The sequence below is a fragment of the Hermetia illucens genome, chromosome 4 (assembly GCF_905115235.1).
Source record: "Hermetia illucens chromosome 4, iHerIll2.2.curated.20191125, whole genome shotgun sequence".
Classification (NCBI taxonomy): Eukaryota; Metazoa; Arthropoda; class Insecta; order Diptera; family Stratiomyidae; genus Hermetia; species Hermetia illucens.
In genome coordinates, this window is record NC_051852.1 from 143,611,641 (window position 1) to 143,630,909 (window position 19,269).

The following is a 19,269-nucleotide window of genomic DNA, read 5'->3' on the forward strand; positions in this document are numbered from 1 at the left end:
AAATTCAATCTGAGACCATGTTGCATGAGGCGATCATTCCATTTTTGAACAAGTTGCTCGAGATCACTTTTGCTATCAGATGCTAGGAAAACATCATCTGCATAAACCAGTGTGTATGACGCTGGACGTTGGATATCCCGTGTGACGGTGTCCATAACAAGAACAAAGAGGAGTGGTGAGGGGACAATTCTTTGATGAACCCCAACAGAGGCACGAAGCGGTTTTGATACACCCGCCATACCTCGAACTTTACTTTTCGGATCGTGGTAGAGCATTTGAATCCAGCGCAAGAGTTCTTCTGGTACTAAGTGTTGTCGTAACGCATACCAGATGAGTTCGTGTGGTACACGGTCAAACGCTTTCTCGGTATCCAGAAAGGCAATGTAAAGAGGGCGATGCTTCTCACGGTGTTTCTCCATGAGTAACTGCGCAGCGTGTATTGCGTCAGTAGTTCCGCAGTTCTTGACAAATCCGGCTTGATTCACGGTTATTTCAACGATTTCGCGAATACGGTTGTCAAGAATGCGTTCAAAAATCTTCATGGTATGAGAAAGTAACCGGATCGGACGGTAATTTGAACATTTTGCTGGACTACTTTTCTTTTTCCATATTGGCACAGTGGTACTTTCTTGCCAGTCAGATGGTTTTCTTCCTTCCTGAATAACCCGGTTAAAGAATTCACTGAGCCACGGTGTTGGGTCCCAGCTCTTCACTTTTCAGAGCTCCGATGCGATGTCGTCAGGTCCTGTTGCTTTCCCCGACTTCATTTGTTTTATTGCCTCCTCGACTTCAGTTGCGCTGACAGGTGCAACTGGTCCAAATGTCGGCAATGATTGTGGAAGTGGAGAATGAGCAAATTCTTCAGTTGAAATCTGCTCGAAGTATTCTCGCCTTCTATCCGTTGCGGCTCGACGGTTGGTAAGCAAAGTACCGTTCTTGTCATTAACGCAACAGAAATGTTCGATATCTTGTATGCGTTCATTACGGCTTTTAGCAAGTCGATACAGATCTCTCTCGCCATCCCGAGTGTCCAGTTTATCGTAAAGACTTTTGAAATGGTTCGCTCGGGTGACAGCGACCGCTTTCTTTGCTTCCCGGTTGGCAGTTTTATAAATTTGCCAATTAGCAGGCGTTATCGTCGAGAAATTTGTGGTAGAGGTGTTTCTTTTCACCGACCTTCATTTCAACATCATCATTCCAAAGCCAAGTATCACGGTTGATGTATCGCTTACAGGCGCAGAGGCCGCTTTCTGGATCGTGCCTTTCATTTGGTTCCATGATTCTTCCACATTCGTAATGGTCGGCGATCGCATGGGTGAGATCGTTTCTTCTTTCTTCTCACCAAATCGTCACTATTTAATGTGTCGCGGGCCAGTGCGTTCATCACGCTGTTTTATCGGTGGCTTAATTCGCAGGACGGCAATCAACGGCCGATGTTGAGGTGTGATGGTCTCATAGGGAACGACTTTGCAATCAGTGACAGTGGTAAAATTTTGGCGTCTTATGAGAATATAGTCGATTAGCGTTTTACTGTTCCCACTATAAAATGTAGGAAGATGAGACAATCGTTTGATGAACCATGTATTCGTAAGTACAAGGTCATGGGTGTCCGCAAAATCGATTATACGCTCGCCACCCTCATTGCGCGCTCCGAACCCCTTTCCCCCATGGCACCTGGTACCGTCTGCCTTTTCACCCATATAACCATTAAGGTCGCCGGCAATGATTATATAGTCGTCAGCAGGCACGTGACAAGTCTTTTCATCGAGAAGTTGCCAGAAGGCATCTTTCTCGGCATCAGGTCAACCTGTCTGTGGTGCGTACGCGGTGAAGAAGTGAATAGTACGATCAGCTGATATAATGGTGAGCTTTATCAGCCGATCATCAAATCGTTCGACTTCTTTAATGGCATCACGGAAACCCTCTGAGATAGTAATGCCAACACCATATTGAGTGTGCGGTTTACCAAAATAGAGAAGTTTATAGCCATTTGTACCGCGTTCGCATTCAATGTCGCATCTTTTAGCACCAGACCATCGGGTTTCTTGCAGAGCGCAGATATCAATGCGCCACCACTTCGATATCCTTAAAAGCTGTCTGGCGTCTTGACCTACGCCGTCGCTCCATCTCAGGCAGGATCTACCACATCTTCTTTTTCTACTATCGATATTGCCCTTATAGACTTTCTGGGCTGGATCATCCTCATCCATACGGATTAAGCGACCCGCCCACCGTAACCTATTAAGCCGGATTTTATCCACAAACTGACGGGCATGGTATAGCTTATAGATTTCTTCGTTATGTAGGCTACGGAATCGTCAATCCTCATTTAAGGGGCCAAAAATTCTTCGGAGGATTCTTCTCTCGAACGCGGCCAAGAGTTCGCAATTCTTCTTGCTAAGAACCCAAGTCTCCGAGAAATACATGAGGACTGGCAAAATCATTGTCTTGTACAGTAAGAGCTTTGACCCTATGGTGAGACGTTTCAAGCTTAACAGTTTTTGTAAGCTGAAATAGGCTCTGTTGGCTGACAACAACGGTGCGCGGATTTCTTCATCGTAACTGTTATGTTTTCGACCCTAGATAGGAGAAATTATCAACGGTCTCAAAGTTTCTTCTACCTTTATTCTTGCCATTTGTTGGTTGGTTGGTTTTCGATGCTGACGTTGTCACCATATATTTCGTCTTGCCTTCATTCATGTGCAGCCCGAGATTTCGCGCCGCCTGCTCGATCTGGATAAAGGCAGTTTGTACGTCTCGGGTCGTTCTTCCAATGATGTCGATATCGTCAGCATAGGCAGGTAGTTGGGTGGACTTAAAGAGGATCGTACTCCTCGCATTTATCTCAGCGTCACGGATCACTTTCTCCACCGCCAGGTTAAAGAGGACGCATGACATGGCATCCCCTTGTCTTAGACCGTTGTTGATGTCGAATGGTTTTGAGAGTGATCCTGCTGTTTTTATCTAGCCTCGCACATTGGTCAGGGTCAGCCTATTCAGTCTTATCAATTTCGTCGGGATACCGAATTCTCTCATGACCGTGTACAGTTTTACTGTGGCGCGGTAGGATTCGCGGCATTCGAAATTTATTTCAAATGTTGCGAATGTGAGCGGTCAGATGGCGCCACCGGCGCTCTCCATACATTTTTTAGAACTCGCCGCAGGAGTGGAGAGGGCTCTCGATAAGTAGGGGGCAGAGTGACGTAAAAAATAAGAGAGATATATTACGGAGTCTTCCGTCAGACGTTAAGTTGATGACATAATCGAATTTGCTAATCAAATAAAATATATGTATATATTGTAACTTAATATTCATGAAACTAAATTGGATTAACCAAATCGGTAATATTTTTCTCTTATTTTTTTAAGTCACTCTGCCGCCTACTTATCGAGAGCGCTCTCCACTCCTGTGACGAGTTCTAAAAAACGTGTGGAGAGCGCCGGTGGCGTCATCTGACCGTTCACATTCGCAACATCCGAAATAAATTTCGAATGCCGCGAATCCTGCCGCGCCACATTACCCTGACTATGCTATCATACGCGGCTTTAAAGTCGATGAAAAGATGGTGAAACTGATGGCCATATTCGAACAGTTTTTCCATTGCTTGCCGCACAGAGAAAATCTGATCTGTTGCTGATTTGCCTGGAGTGAAGCCTCTTTGGTATGGGCCAATGATTCTCTGGGCGTATGGGGCTATGCGGCCTAGCAAGATAGCGGATATACCTCTATAATTGCTGCACTGTCTAATATCTCCCTTTTTATGTGTGGGACAGATAATGCCTCGTTGCCAGTCGTCAGGCATTGATTCGCTGTCCCACACCTTGAGCACAAGTTAGTGAACCACTTGGTGTGATTGGGCGCCTCCATATTTAACTAATTCGTCTGTAATTCCATCGGTTCCTGGCGACTTATGATTTTTAAGCCGATGAATTGCACGATCTGTTTCTTCTATACTTGGTGGTGACAGTGTTTGTCTGTCGTCTTCAGTTGGCAGGACCTCCAACTCGCCGATGTTCCGGTTGTTCAGTAGTTCATCAAAGTACTAAACCCATCGCTCCAATATGCCCATACTCTCGGAAATCTGATTTCCCTCTTTGTCTCGGCAGGATGAGTATCGAGGTATGTAAGGCTTCAGCCAGCTGACTTGCTGGTGAAACTTGCACGCCTGGTGCGATTGCTCCCTGCATTTTTCGAGTTCACAGATTTGCTGGTTCTCCTAGGCTTCTTTTTTCCGTCTGTGAAGTCGCTTCTTAGCTCGGCGGAGTTCGTGGTAAGTCTCCGCGCGTGCCCGCGAGAATGCAACATTACTTGGTATGCAGCATTCTTCCGTTCTGTGGCTAGCTTACATTCATCGTCGAATCAGCCGTTCCGACTCTTTTTGCGGCTGGGACCAAGTATGCTTGTGGCCGTATCCGTGATAACGTTCTTCAAGTGGTTGTGATGATCATTTGTTGATGCTTCATCTCCTGGGTCTCTGAAGGGCTGTGTTGTGGATGGCTTCAGTATTCGCTCTCACCTGATTGTTAGAGGGGATTGTAGGTGGTGTCGTAATTCGAGCTCGGAGCACCATGCCAACGAGATAATGGTCCGAGTCTATATTGGCCCGCCCCCTATATATGTTCTGACATTCATCAAGGCTGAGAGGTGGCGGCATTCAATGAGCACTTGGAGAATTTGGTTGAAAGTGGTCCCGTCTGGAGAGGCCCACCGTTTTCCATGCAAAGCAGATACTTCCAACAACCATTTCGTGCAATACTGCTAACTGAATAAACCGCAGTCCGTTATCATTGGTATCCCTATGTAAGCTATGGTAGCCAACGTATCGCCTGAATACGGGCTCCGTTCCTACTTGACTGTTGAAATCTCCAAGTATGATTGTGATATAATGCTTGGGACATGCTTTGCGGATCCGCTCAACTACCTCGTAGAAGATATCCTTCTCCGACTCTGCAGTCTCCTCTGTAGGGGCGTGAACGTTAATGAGGCTGATATTTATAAATTTATCTCGGATCCCGCAGAGTGGATAGACTTTCACTTATCATTTCAAAGCCGATAACAGCAGGTTCGATTTTTTGGCTGACTAAGAAGTCTACTCCGAGCACATGGTTTACTAGATGGCTGCTATAATATATGGTGTAGCGGCTCTTCTCCAGGAAACCGGTCCCTGTCCATCGGATCTCTTGCAACATCAGCCTTATATTGGTAGAGGGTATCGGTTAGCTGCTCAGTAGCATTCGGTCTGTACAGGGAGCGCTCCTTCCATGGCTTCGTAACATCGGTTTTCCGTGTAGGTTTGTCAGCCCTACATTTTGTCCCGTTTTTAGGCGGCGGAGACTCGCCTTCACCCTCCTCCGTCTGCAGTTTTTCATGAAGAAAGAACTCCCAGCGGTCACTACGTGGAGGTGGAGATAGGGTTTGGTAGTAGAATTGTTGGTGTTGGTTCAGCAGGCGTTTCCCAGGTTTTATGCTCAATCGCGGGTATCAATCCACGTTTCGCCCTGGGACCTATACTGCCCTTTGACAGCCAATCCTTCTTAGCTCTCTTCAATTCCCTCGTGAGGAATACCTTCGAGTACTGCTCTGTGAACTGGTCACCTTCCCGTAACTGTGATTGACTATCTTGCCCTTAAAAATGTGGAACGTAAATTCATCCGTTCCCTCTTCGATAAGAAAAGTTTCCCTTGTGTGGGCAAAGCCTTTCGCCAAACTTTCCGAACCTCCCCTTCCTACAATAGCATAAATCCTATCTGGATTTAAGTGCATTTCTTAAACTTTCCTCGTGTCGTGTCCTGCGTTTTATAACACACGTAACCCAGGCATTTTCAACACGCCCTTCGCAGAGCTCGAAGTATACTTTCATTCCCCGATTCCTAGGCTTGCCCGAAATTACAACGCACAATAGCTTGGTCCTCCTGAGGACAATAAATAAATGTTTGTTGTCACTTAACTAAATTAACAAATAAATATCCGCCGAAAATTACGCCTTTCTGCGTGGTGTAGCAACGCCCATGTCCACAGAAGAGAAGAAACTTCGCCTTCTTTCGCAGTGCCTTCCTTTGTCTTTGGCTGGGAATCCTTCTAGGTTCACGGTGGCCGGGTCTCTCGGATCTGTTGCCACATGCTGGTATTAGACCAGTTGTGTCCATATCACAAGTTTTTGTTCCGCTTCTCCTGATAAAGGCGGAGGAGAAGATTCTGACAGGTAAAATTTAGCCTATAGTCCCCTCTTTTTTGCAACTGAAGTTTTCTTCTGCCGAGCCGTTTTCTGGAAGGATTGGGCAACCGTGCCATCGACAGGCCAACCGTAGTCAAGTTTCTTGTTCCTCTTATTAAGGGCAGCTGTCCGCGCCGTAAACATTGGGTACAGGATTTCCAATGAGCATGTTTTCCACAGATTTCTCCGTGGGGAGCACGAATCTGGTGATGCCTCAAAGTCGTGGGTGGATTCGAAGTCTGTGACTTCTTACCATTTGGAGGGTTACAATCTATTGCTAGCATCTTCATGGACACTTTTAGTTATAAAATCGTCGTAGTTATAAACTACCAAAGGCTCCTCCACCACGACAGTGTGGTGTCCAAAGCGGATTAGTACTAATCTTTTCTTTTATATTTTTTTTCGTCGGATCATGAAGTTGAACCGGTTTTTGCCTATTTCTTCAACGAATTCCATGTTGACGCTGCTGGTAGATGTAGGTGGTGTCTCTAGCTCGGATGAAGATTGTGGAGGTCCAGGCAGTTGGTATTGCTATCTGAAAGTTAGATTCTAGGGATTTCTATATATCTTCTAATTGTCTAAGTGATCTTATCAGCATCTCTTAATTGTTCTCTTAAAGCTTCAATTTGTGAGGCAATTTTTCCTTCGCTGCTTGTTTACCGACATTTTTAACCGAAAAATGAATTCCTGGACCTGCTGGAACCGTCGCACCATGTAATATCCTTATTTATAAAATATACAAGACCTTTTTGACGGGAGTTACGGGCTGTAACTATGTAACTCTGTGTGAGAACTTAGATTTTTCAATTGTTAGAAAGAAAAGGGCGGCGAGCAATTTTATCCAGGCCAGAGGCAACTTATCAGACTCTGCCTAATTTCTGCCCTGGCAACAGCAGGACTTAAACAAATAGGAATGAATTGTTAAATCCAATGAATAAATACCAAGAATTGTTAAGAGATCTTCCAAATGAGCTTCTCTTTCTTCTTATCGCAATTTACATACAGACGTCATTCTATACGCCCACGTTTGGTTGCTCCAACTTGCTATGTAATATTGGATTCTGATTAATCGAAATCTCTGCGGAAACCAATGCATTTGCTTTCCTGAAGCGTAGTAAACAAACAATAACCAGTTACAGATGCCCCCATGGGACTTACCTTCAGTTTCAGGCATGTATACACGAAGCATAATGAGAAAGCACCGATTGTGATCAACAGTAGTTAGGGGTCTTCCCGGCCGTGTTTTCTTCACTCTTTCTTTACACTTGAAGCCATTTTCTCTTGCACAGACGAAGTATCTTATCTTGCCTAGTAATAATTACCATCGATAATTTCATATTCTGTCAAGATAAAATGCTTATTCTTGGGTGCGCAAACCATTCCGATGACTGGACACCTTATCATGACTTAGCACAACTGATAAGGCGCCGGGGATTTTCGCTTCGAACAGTGATTACCCATTGTGCTATGCAAGCAAACTGGTCGAAGGTGGGTTGTTACGACCTTACGGCAACTTCGCTAGTTTTATCGAGTTTCTCAGTTGACTGACGATATTCGCTGCCAAGACGCCGTTTGCGCGATTGAGAGATCTGAACTATCTGAGCTTTGCGAGTAGCACACCTTGTGAGGCAGCCGCGCACTCTCAAGGCAATTTAGCCCCAAGTGCAACATATTTAGTATTATTCCATACGCGATCAAAATATCGAAATATTTAGCGACACTCGCGATCGCTAAGTCGTGAGCTTGTTGCCATTTTCTTGGGGACTCTTGGTTTTGCGTGGTGCGTGGGAGAATCAAAACATCGACACAGCCAGGCAGTGGAGCAATTTAATAAATTCAAAGAAATCTTTTTCGCTGATTTCGGCAGAAGTGCGCTGTGTATAGATATTTTGTTGATTCAATAGTGTTGAGGGTCATTGCTGGTGTAGAGTCACCAATACTATTCTTAGCGCTTACACGCTCGACGGGGAGTAGTAATTATTGAATCGCGTGTTCTGTCGGTGCGACCTGGGAACGATTCGCGTCTGAAATGGGGGAGAGCAATGATTTTGGCTACATCAAGAACCACTTAAACCATCATCACAAGCATCATCATTACCATCATCACTACAATAAGCGAGATGATGACCGGATCGATAGTGATGCGCGATCGGTGGACTCAGTCGCCTCATCATCGAGCTCCTCCATGAAAATCAGCTATTCAGTGAATTCGCAAAGTGAATACGGTTTCGCTCTTTGCTCGGCCCAAAAAGCTGGCAAGGAATTGTCACATGTTCAACAAATGCGCCTCAAATTCGAAAATATCGAAAGTGAATTCAAATACCGTCCACCACCGCGATTCATACCTGAAATAGTACCGAAATCGAAACGAGATTCCGGAAAGGATCAAACGGATATGTCGCAAGAAGATAGTGAAGTGCCCTCGGAAGATGAAGTTGATGATTTTGGTGAATCTGAAGAAGTTGATACAGAAAATGGTGTTGAGCAAGCGGATCTAGATGAACCTCCACAATCACCGAGCAAGTTTAGGGTTGAGCTTGAAATACCAGAGATATCAGTCGACGAAGTCTACACGAAGGATGATAGCAACTACGTTCACACAAGCGGAGCTGATAGCAGTTATCTGCATGATAGCGGCGTCCATACACTGCGTGGCGGTGGTATTGGTTTCAGGTATGGAACTGTTCTATTTCTGTTCATTAAATGCTTACATTAGCGACAGACTGTTAAATTCATAAGATAGACTCCGATGATAAGCGAAAGTAAATTTAATTTGAATATCAGAGGTTTGTAGTGTGTTATTGCCGAGTGAGATTAGGTTTAAATGGAGACGAAATCTTGATCGACTTTGAAAGCCTCTCTGCCCTCACTAGCAACAGAAATGGTCCACCCTTGGGTATCTGACTGACCTTATCATTTGAATTGTGGTTTTTATTTGCGTTACTGTAATCTTCATAGCAAATATCTCATAAAAACAATTACTCTTCCAGAAAATATGTCAAGAAATCGGTCGAATCACCACAGATATTATTTTTAGATACAAATTGGATCATTTCTTGCTGAAAAGTAAAAAAAAAATGAATTTTTGTATGAATGCAATTTAAAAATTAAGAATAAATTCAACTGAACCCTTGCCAATTAGGCAGTCATTTTTGAAAATAAAGTACCCTTTCCAGGGCTCACTTATTCAGTAGTATATCATTATTATATTACGCCCGTATTTGCTACAAAAAGAAGCTCTTTTGTGATGAAGAAACTCTGAACAAAGGAGGCGTCTATAACGTGTTTTTTTTTCATATGAGTCGCATGATTGGAGTGCATATCCGCCAAAATTCTGCGTCAATGGAACAGAATAAGTTCGAAATGTAGTGATATGGATAAGTGAATGTATTTATTAGAAACGATAAGAAATGTGTCGTTGCTTTTCACTGTATTTTGCAATTATGAATTATACATCGCAATACGCACTCACGACCATAGATCACATATTAGTCATTGCAGTCGATTTAAAACGTATTTCCTTTTTTTGCTTTCGAAATTTCGAAATGTTCTTTGCACTCGTGAACAATTTTGCAATGATCTAAAATAAATACAAAAGTCAATGGCTAGAAATAATTGAGTTGTTAACCTTATTAAAATGGCTTAGTCATTGGCCTAGACACGCCTCTGTGTGGGATTTTCACCCATAAAAACTTGTCCCGTGGAACCACCACAAGCTATTCCATCACCAGGTGGAGTTAACTTATTCTAGCTTGGTCCCCTCGGCATACGTAACCGCGCTTTTCTCGTCTCCTCTGACTTTCGCAGTCTACTCTGTATGGGTCCACTGAGACTCCACCGCAATTTAGGCGATCAGGTGAGATATCCAGTTCAAACCTTTACAGGTGATGGCGATATCCTCAATGCACCGTGGGGTTATTCCCCCGTGTAAGATTATAATTGATCTCGCCGTGCCGTCTGCCCAATCACTCCTTGACGGCAGGTATGAGCCTGTGTGTTCACCGACCCTTTCTCGAGACGTTATATATGCTCGTCATCTAATTTGCCACGATATCAATCCGATGACGAACGCTGCATCATCTGAAACACTCCTGAAGGCAGAGGACACCCCTAGAGTTGTTTTTCAGTAGACTACACTCAGTTTGTTAGCGCTAAACTGGGGTTGCGTAGTGCAAGATCGACCTCCCCACCCTGACTATAAGCAACCTAGAACCCTACCGTGTCCCTCCTACGTTCTTCATCGTCCTCGCCAGGATCACACTTGCAGTGGATCCTTTGTCGCAAGCATACTGCATCCGTTACTTACAACTAAACTTGGCTTCTATCATCACTTCCAAGTATTTAATGGCAATGATAAGATTTCCAATTTGAATTCGGACATAATTTCCTTTACAACGCTTGTTGATAAGGACCGTTTGGGTTTTTTTCCTCCGCAATGATCTAATCAGAACTCTCTACCAACCCTTTACAGCACCTATCGCTTCGCTATGCCGTCCGTGTAATCCACCACTGTGGCCTCCTCCACAATTGGAAGATTAAACACATAGTTGTACACGATGTTCTACAGCAGCAGGCCAAGTACGGAACCCTGTTCAATACTCCCGGAAACAGCGTACCATACTACTGATCTAAGAGACCTGCTTGGCTGTCGACGACCGGGAGCAACCTATCGTAGATTACGCGCTCTAACATTTTCCCCATAGTTTCTAGAAGACATAGGGGCCATTAGGAGAACGGTTCAACTGGAGTTTTACCAGTTTTCCGTATCAATACCAGCTTATGTCATTTTCATGCTGTAGGGAATATCCCCTCAGATATGCACGCTTCGAACAACCCGGCAAACATATCCGGTATGCCGTTCAGACCCGGGGCTTTATTGCCGCTTATTCTACCGTAGATTACCAATAGCTCTCTGGTGACCGTCGAAACCGGCGCCATCTTCAGTGGTCACTGCAACGTGTCAGTGGCCCCTCTTCCTGGGGAAATAACCCCTGGATGATTTTTAGCAAGAGGGCAGGGCACGTTATCTGGAGAAATGAGCGCTCTTCTTCTTCCGCATGGATGACGAGCTTGAGGTTCTTGTGGCCGTCGTTATAGGCGTTCTCCTTTTCCCACTGATTGGTCTTAACTACTGCCCTCTCGGTTGTTCGTCTGGCTCGGTGGCAAGTCGATCGAAGGCTGGCCAGCTCACCATCCCACCAATAACTGGGTCTTCTAGTGAGGCGTTAAGGCATTAATGCGTCACATCTTTTAGCGACGCATTTTGTGGCATGGAGAGCTCTATCCGTGGAGTTGCCTGCCTTGCTAGGCTGGTCTACGCACACCTTCTTGAAGGTTTACTCATACATTGCTTTTGAAGACCATTGTGGTGGTCTTTTCGGGGTACGGATCTACTGCCCTGTCGCTCTATTCATAGTTCAAAGATGATTGGCTGGTGGTCGATGTACGTGAAGTCCTCGAAAACGTGCCAGGACATACTACGTGCCAGAGCAGGACTGACAAAAGTCAGATCCAAAATTGAACTGAACCCCCCTTTCCGATAAGTGCTTACATCACGTTCGTTGGCTAAAACTATACTTATATGGGAAAATGTTTCTAATAAGCACCGCTCCTTTGGATTAGCCTCTTTGCTGCACCACTCGATGGACCTTTGGACTTCGTCTCTTTGCATCGAGAACTAGACCGTCTAATAGGTCTTGAAATTCAGATTATGTGAGTCTTGGTTGGGAATAGCAGCTGTATATGAATTTACCGATTATTTTTCCCGCACAAAGCTGCTTGACCCATGGTATATTGTAAGGCTTAGCGATCGCATGCCCATATCGCCGCTCCACGGGTCCAATCTGCAACCATCAAGGCTTCTGTATAGTTCACTTATGACGGCAATATCCATCGCAGATTCGTAAGTAATCTACACAAGCAAATGCTGTGCGACCCTGCAATCATTGAGGATTACTGATTTTGTCATTGCAGTTAACGCCTCCTTAATTCCGGGCATTTACCAGTTGCGTCAATATCGATCGGAACAGTCAATGTCGGTAGTGCCTGCCTTCTTCCCCAAAACTTCAGGGATTCGAAACTTGAGGAATTTGAAGCACCTCTTTAGAGAGATCTGTTCCCTTAGACGGCAAACAATCCATTCAATTCTAATGGCAGTCGCACTGTGGCCGCTTAAGTGCCATCGTAAGTTTTTCTCACAATCACGATGGATTCTTCTCTGAATTCCTCCAACATGAATACTTGTTCATCGAGATCTTCTTCTTTTTAAGGTTTTGTGTAAACACGAAACCTTATTAAAATCGGTTTACTGTCTGTCTGTCCGTCACCCGCATTTTTCTCGGAGACGGTTATAGCGATTGACACCAAATTTTGTATAAAGGTGGGAATTGTGAAGGCTCACGCATACAGTGAATTACATCCTTTTACGTCGAATTTAAGGGGGGGTCCCCATACATGCAAAAGGGGAGTGTAAAATTTTTTTCATCAAATATAGTCATGTGGGGTATCAAATTAAAGGTCTCGATTAGTACTTTTCAAAGCCGATCTTAGTTTTGACATTTGTTGGAAGGGTGGGGAGCGCGGGGGGTTGAAATTGATCACTTCTTTAAGGGGACCATTCTCAGAAACTATCAAACCGAAAAATCTGAAAAAAATCAGGAGGCTGCCATTATATGGTGCATGGGCTCCGAAATACCTTCCATCCAGATATCTGTTTAAATAAAGTTAATAATAATATATTACTACAATTTTTTGTAATTGGTTAGAAACCCCCCTTAAGTTCATCCTAGTACCATGCAATTGCAACGATATAGGCTATAATATAGAGCATGATTTTACCAAGTTTGGTAGAAATCGCACTATTACTAACAAAGTTATAATACCTCAAATTTGTTGCCTCTTTGAAAATTGAAGACTATGAATGTCAATATCACCCGAAAGTGGATACTCTCACATAATATATGGATATATTACGTGCTACGTACTAAGAAATACACAAAACTTTTCGTACATGAAGCGTCCAGCTTCCGGTTTCCCGACTTGTTTTCTACTCTTTGCCCGGGTGACTGTATATTGATGTCATGTTTTTGGGAAAGTACCGCGACATTCTCCTCAGGCGAATTTATGTTGGGTACGAAAGCCGTCATTTTTCCCACCCTGGATTTTTTCAGCTCAAACCTGAGAACCCTTTTCTGGGCCCTTCGGATTTTGCTGATATTTCGCCATAGGTCTCTTAAGTAGGGGTCAGCTTTGACCTTTTTATTATCTTTGCTTACGATAGATTTCCCTTGTTGGAGATTACAATTGTCTCTAGGAGAATTCGGACTTTGGTTTCCTCTGTATCTTTTTGTTTACGATTTGAGTCCATTTATCGTTCTTATTTTCCTTGAGTTTCGTTTCGTTAGCCGATATTTCCACTTTGGGCACATATTTCCTTTTTATGAACTTTCAGTTCCATTTGTTGTTGCGCCTGTCGATTCCTTAAAAGTTCCCCCGTTTTGTACCGCACTCTTTCACTTGGCCCGGGGTCGGTGACCTTGCGGTTTGGTGTCATTTAGCTCTGTGTGCTGTAGGGGCAGCAGGTTTCGGCTTTTCCTTATCTCTTCTTCCTTCTTTTTGCGATCTGTTTTAGAGCTCCCTGATGCATATTCTTAATAGCGTGGTGCACGTTGTGCTTTTCGTTAATAAATTCGAATAGCGCAACTATGTTAGCTCCAAGGTGCATGAAAGGCGGTTCTTCCGGATCAGGGCTCTGTTCTCGGTGGATTATTTCTTTTACAGGCTCATTCACCTTTATTGTTTGCTAATCTTCCATAAGCTTTCTATTTTGCCGAATTTGGCATTGGAGGAGATAGTAATTTGATAAGGTTCTCCTCAATGGATGTATTTGCTAACTCTGGAATACTCATTGAGAAGATGTGGTTTGTATTGAAATCGCCCCTTCTGGCCCGCTTCCTTTCAACCCATCATTCTTGACAGAGTTGTGCTTCGTTTGAACACCTCCTTCTCCAAATCTAAAACACTTGTAGCGTTTGGTGCCACGGCGGCCAAATTGTCCACTAGCGAGGCACTGCGGTCGAGAGATACCGACGCCCGGGAACCTGCTTGTTCACTCCCAAAAGCTGCCGGTTCTGTGGTTTCGAGTCCCTGCACAGTAAATTTCTTCGTTCTTCGTTCTTGGATGTTGGTTTTATTTTCTCGCTATCCTTTCCACTGCCATTTTGGTCTACGCACCAGAGATGAGCAAATAAGTGCCTATCGACAGTCAGAAAAGGAAAGTACATGAACACATATTTACACATCAACTGGTATGCCCTTATCCACCGACTGCTCACACCTGATGGGAGATCTGGAAAACTTCTCACCGGTCTGTCTGTCATACCCACTTTCTCAGAAGCGATTACTCCTATTGAAACGTAACTTGATGAAAAGTTGGGACCTGTGAATCCTCGGAATACAGGGAGTTGCATTATTCTACATTTAGTTTTTCACCGAGTATATTCATGTGAGGTATCAAATGAAGGGTCCGATATTAGCTTTTATATTGGTTGCAGATGGAGGGTCCGAAAGGGGCTAATTTATAGACCCGTTCTCCTGCTTCCACCAATCGCTATCCTTCCAAACTGCTCCTAGGGTTCCTTTGAAGGGTATTTAACGATTTCTCAGAAACCTGTTTCAAAGTCCAAGCGTCAGCTCCATATCAAACACAGGCCTGATAGTTATTTTATATACCAGGAGCTTCGTGCTCCTCTGTTTGTTCCTCTTGATATTACCTCCTTCGCAGCATTGGCAAGCTTTACGAGGGTTTCTTTGGCACTGAGGAGCCAGTGTGACAATGTGTTGTGTCATCGGTGTATGCTACCTCTGCGTTGACCTAAGAACCTTTTGAATCAGCGGGGATTTTTCTAATCGCGTGCTCAAGGAGTAAGCTGAAGAGCATCGGAATCATCGCATCTTTCTGCTTGAGACTGTTTTGTATTAGAAACGGATCAGTCAGACTGTTTTTAAGTGGTACTTGCTAAGTTGGCTCTGCAAAGGCTCCTTTTATGAGGCAAACTTGTTTTGTTGGCATGCCAAACTGTTTGTTTGAAGTCGATGAGTATTTGTAAGATATCAACGTTGAACTCCCAATACTTTTGGAGTACTTGTTTCATGATGCTGAGCTGATCTATTGTTGACTACTTCTCCTCCAACTCTGAAGCAACCCTGATATTCCCTATCAGTTTTTTCCGTATAGGGCTTCAACCTGTTTTCCACAATTTAAGTGAATACTTTATTGACTCAAGACAGAGGCGAGATTTGCTTATAATTGTTGAATGAAATCTTGCCGCCTTTTTTTGTAGAATACCTTTTCCTTCCATATTTGCTAGGTATGTGGATGACCAATTCCACTCAATTGTAATCCTCTCTCAATAGCTCCACGAGCATATCATCTATTGCTGCGTGTTGGTTGCAAAGTCATCTGTTGGTATTATGTCTAATCGGCAAAGTGCGACCCCCACCATCATTTTTTCTGCCATTTATACGTCTACACATATATATTTGAGGTGGGAATCTACTTTTTATCCTTTTCCCTGCCTTCTAAGCTTGCTCTGTCAATATGGCGTCTCCTCTTTTTCCTTAGTATTCTATTGGCTATTGCTCGAAGGTTATTGTGCTAATTTTTCTAGTTCTAGTGCTTCTAATCAAATCAATGGTTCCTTCTTCTCCCTGGTTCTCTCCTAGTGTTGCTTCAGGAGGTTATTTTCCAGGTTATTGATTATCTCTTTTCTTTGCGGACTGTGGCTTTGTTTTCGCTCAGTGTAGATATACGATATGTGTTTTCACTAAATAGTGATCAAAGTCGCAGTTGATGCCTCCATATGTATGATCATCGAACATCTTAGATATCTATATTTTCCAAATAAGCACATGGTCGCCCTGGTTGCCAGCATGTGGAGATGCCCAAGTTCTTTTGTGTATGAGCTTATGTAGAAACCATGTGGAACTTACTATCATATTCTGATTACGGGGAGACGAAGTGATGAATAGATGTCTCCTGTAAATTATGCAACTTTAACTGCTTTTCTAAAGAAGTGACCTCATAAGGATGTTAGTGCTGGAGATCGTATGCTTTTAAGCGCGCATCTTCAGATCTTGTTGAAAATTTGATCTTCGGTCAGTCTCGAAGATCAGAGTTAGCTCTCACCTTTCTAATGACATACCGCCCCCGCTGAAATATCAATCGCCTCGGTAGGGGTTCTCATTTTTCGACCAAGTTCAACCTTCATGTTCTTGCCGATTGGATTTCGCCAACCGGTTGGGAAGTACGTAATCAAAAATTTTGAAAAAATTTTGATACCTGATACCCCTTAGGTCTCAAAATTATTTTTATCGCGCTAACTGTTCCAATCAAATTAATAATAGTGTATCTCTATATTTTGCTATTTAACCCCCACCCCGGCTTTTAATTTTGATATGTATCTGCCGCAATCACATCTTTTTTAACTTTGGCTTCCAGAGAAGACATCCCTTGGTTGCCTTTTTCCAGTAAGAACATGCAAATTTGATATTCCATTTACTATGATACTTCGGCCTTAGCTTAATTCAAAAAGCAAGACTTTCAGCAATTTTGAGTCTGGAGTATGTTTGTTGATCAAAACATAGCATTTTTCAGTTATTCCGGGAACCATTTGATCCCTTTATCAGTATGGAATCTTCAAATGGTTCCCGAAACACAGCATATGTGGTTGGGTCTACGACTTTTTCATTTTCCTTTGAGTTTTATGAAAAGTGACAGCTTACATTAAGTCTTAACACAAATGAGTTGATCGAGTTGGTTCAAACTTTCTGTTAGCAGGGTCCCGAAAACCCCCTTTTGAAAGTCAGCAAGGGATGAAGCAAAAGGACTAAGCTGCAAGTGGTTATATTCACGCAAACTTTTACAATGATTAATGAGATTGTGCGATAGTCATGGAGCACTTACAGCTGGCCGAAGTCAACTAAGAAGGCAAAGCTATCTCAGAAACTGAACGGGGTCATCCCGTGTGAAGGCCGTTTTTTTCGCTTTTTTTTTAAATCTTTTGTGAAGAACTGGATAAAGATACAAATACGAATTTTTCACCATAGATTTATTATTATCTTGAGCGTTCACAGTAATTTTTCCAGCCCGATCACATAGTTCGTTATTGAAATACAGAGCAATTTATACACCCATCTCCAAGAAAGATGTTTTTCTGCTGCCACACTAGAGGGCGCTGAGATCATCTCAAAGAAAAAAGTAAACGACATTTTAACGTACAGACTTAACTACAGTCCGCAAGCTAGGATTATTAAAAAATATTAAAAGCTAAATTTTTGGTACCGTGTTAAACTTTTTTTTTGTGAATTTTGTTGTTTTGTTACAATTTCTTCAATGAATAAAAAAAATTGCTGAATGAAGCGCAATTATCCTAGTTTGTGGACCGTAGAAATATGTTCTGAATAGGTCGTGACAATTTCGTTGGATAGATTTTAGACTATGGTGGCAATCGATTTTCAACATGCAGTTCTGAGAAAAACGCATTTAAAAAGTAGAATGCGATTTTTAGCCATAAAACCGTAACTGACCATTAATCTGCTATACCTAACCCATAGACCTTAGGTATCCTCAAGAAACACATGTACAGCCTTGCTTTCAATTCTTGTCCTTTTAGCGAAGTCATGCGAACGTCATTCGGACCGATGAATCTGGCATGTGACTTATCACGTGTTTAACACTATAATTTCCGAACGACTACAAATATCAAGATTATGATGAGCACTATTCTAGAGCAAAAAAATAGAATATTTTTGACACCAATGTGATAACTAACAAATGTCAAACAATCCCTTTGCCCAAAAATTCCCCACTATATCTAGATGCAATTGGTGCCAAAAAAATTCAATTCCGCGGGTCCAACACACGGGATGACCCCCTTAAGAAAGTAGTGCAATTGACCGTGAAAGTCAACCCACAAATAGTCCAGGTTCGCTGAAGTGTACTATCGCCACGCGGATACATGCTTCTGCGCTAGCCAGGATTAGGAATTTGGAACGGAGGGTCCTTTTGGGCATCATAGTCCCGTTGACGTCATTAAAAAAGTTTCGAGTGTCTTTTGGGACTGAACCAAAACTTGAAATGTAAAACGGGGAATATCGCGGAAACCTAACCGAAAAAGGATACCTGCTCGACCACACATGTAGAACAATACCTTAGTGTCACGATCAAAAGGGAAAATCTACGACGAATCGCATTCTCAACCGGTGTTTTCCTTGCCTCAGGACCTTAGGAGGCGCGGTTTTTGAGTCTCGAGTTGTCAGCTACACACGCACGGTCGAGCGCTTTTCTTTATATCTGCTTTTAGAAGCACAAGCCAAATATCTCTGCTGTTCGATTAAGAGAACTAAAGTAGTAGGGTTCCATTTAAAATTCAGTGACTTAGTAGACGACCTCTTTCGAACTGATTCAACTGTAAGGTAACCGCAATTATGGCAAGGAGACCATATGGCGGAAGGGTAGTTAAAAAATATTTCAGAGAAGAATGAATATTCATGGGTTGATCAGGCATTCTGGAAGCTTGATTGGTAACATCGATATGGTAAAGATTAAATTGTAACTTTCTGTCAAACGCACTGAGGTCCTTTTTAAATGCCTTAATTATTAGAGGTTTTTTGTGAATAACACACTGGATAGTACTTGCTCGCTGTGGCATCTTATATAGCAGTAGGTATTTGAAGGAAGGGCCGTTTATGAAGATTCAAAACAAAAATGAATTAAGGGTGCCACCCTAGGATACTTGAAGGAAAAAAGTACGCATCCACGCTGCAGACAGGATTCGAACCTGTGCGGGTAGAACCCAATGGATTTCAAGTCCATCTCCTTAACCACTCGGACACCGCAGCTCACAAAGGTCCTTAGTTAATGAATTAGCATGCAATGAGATATGGCGCGGTAAGAAGTAATCAACTGCAAAGCTAAGATTTATTTTTTTTTAGAGGAGAAGCCAGCCATGATGTTATGGAGAGAAAAAAATAGAATAGGTCAAGTTACTCCAGA

General features: G+C 43.1%; 1 protein-coding gene and 1 non-coding gene across 2 annotated transcripts in view; one reads left to right on the top strand and one right to left on the bottom strand.

Moving 5' to 3' along the window:
* Window positions 1–7,724: 7,724 nt before the first annotated feature.
* Window positions 7,725–19,269, top strand: part of LOC119654626 — a 34,095-nt gene continuing 22,550 nt past the window's right edge. The window contains exon 1 of the mRNA XM_038060098.1: window positions 7,725–8,888. Coding sequence (XP_037916026.1) covers window positions 8,245–8,888 — 644 coding nt within the window. The 5' untranslated portion in view covers window positions 7,725–8,244. The remainder of the gene's footprint in view (window positions 8,889–19,269) is intronic.
* Window positions 19,034–19,115, bottom strand: Trnas-uga. The gene has a single exon. It is a non-coding gene; the product is annotated as a tRNA-Ser (tRNA).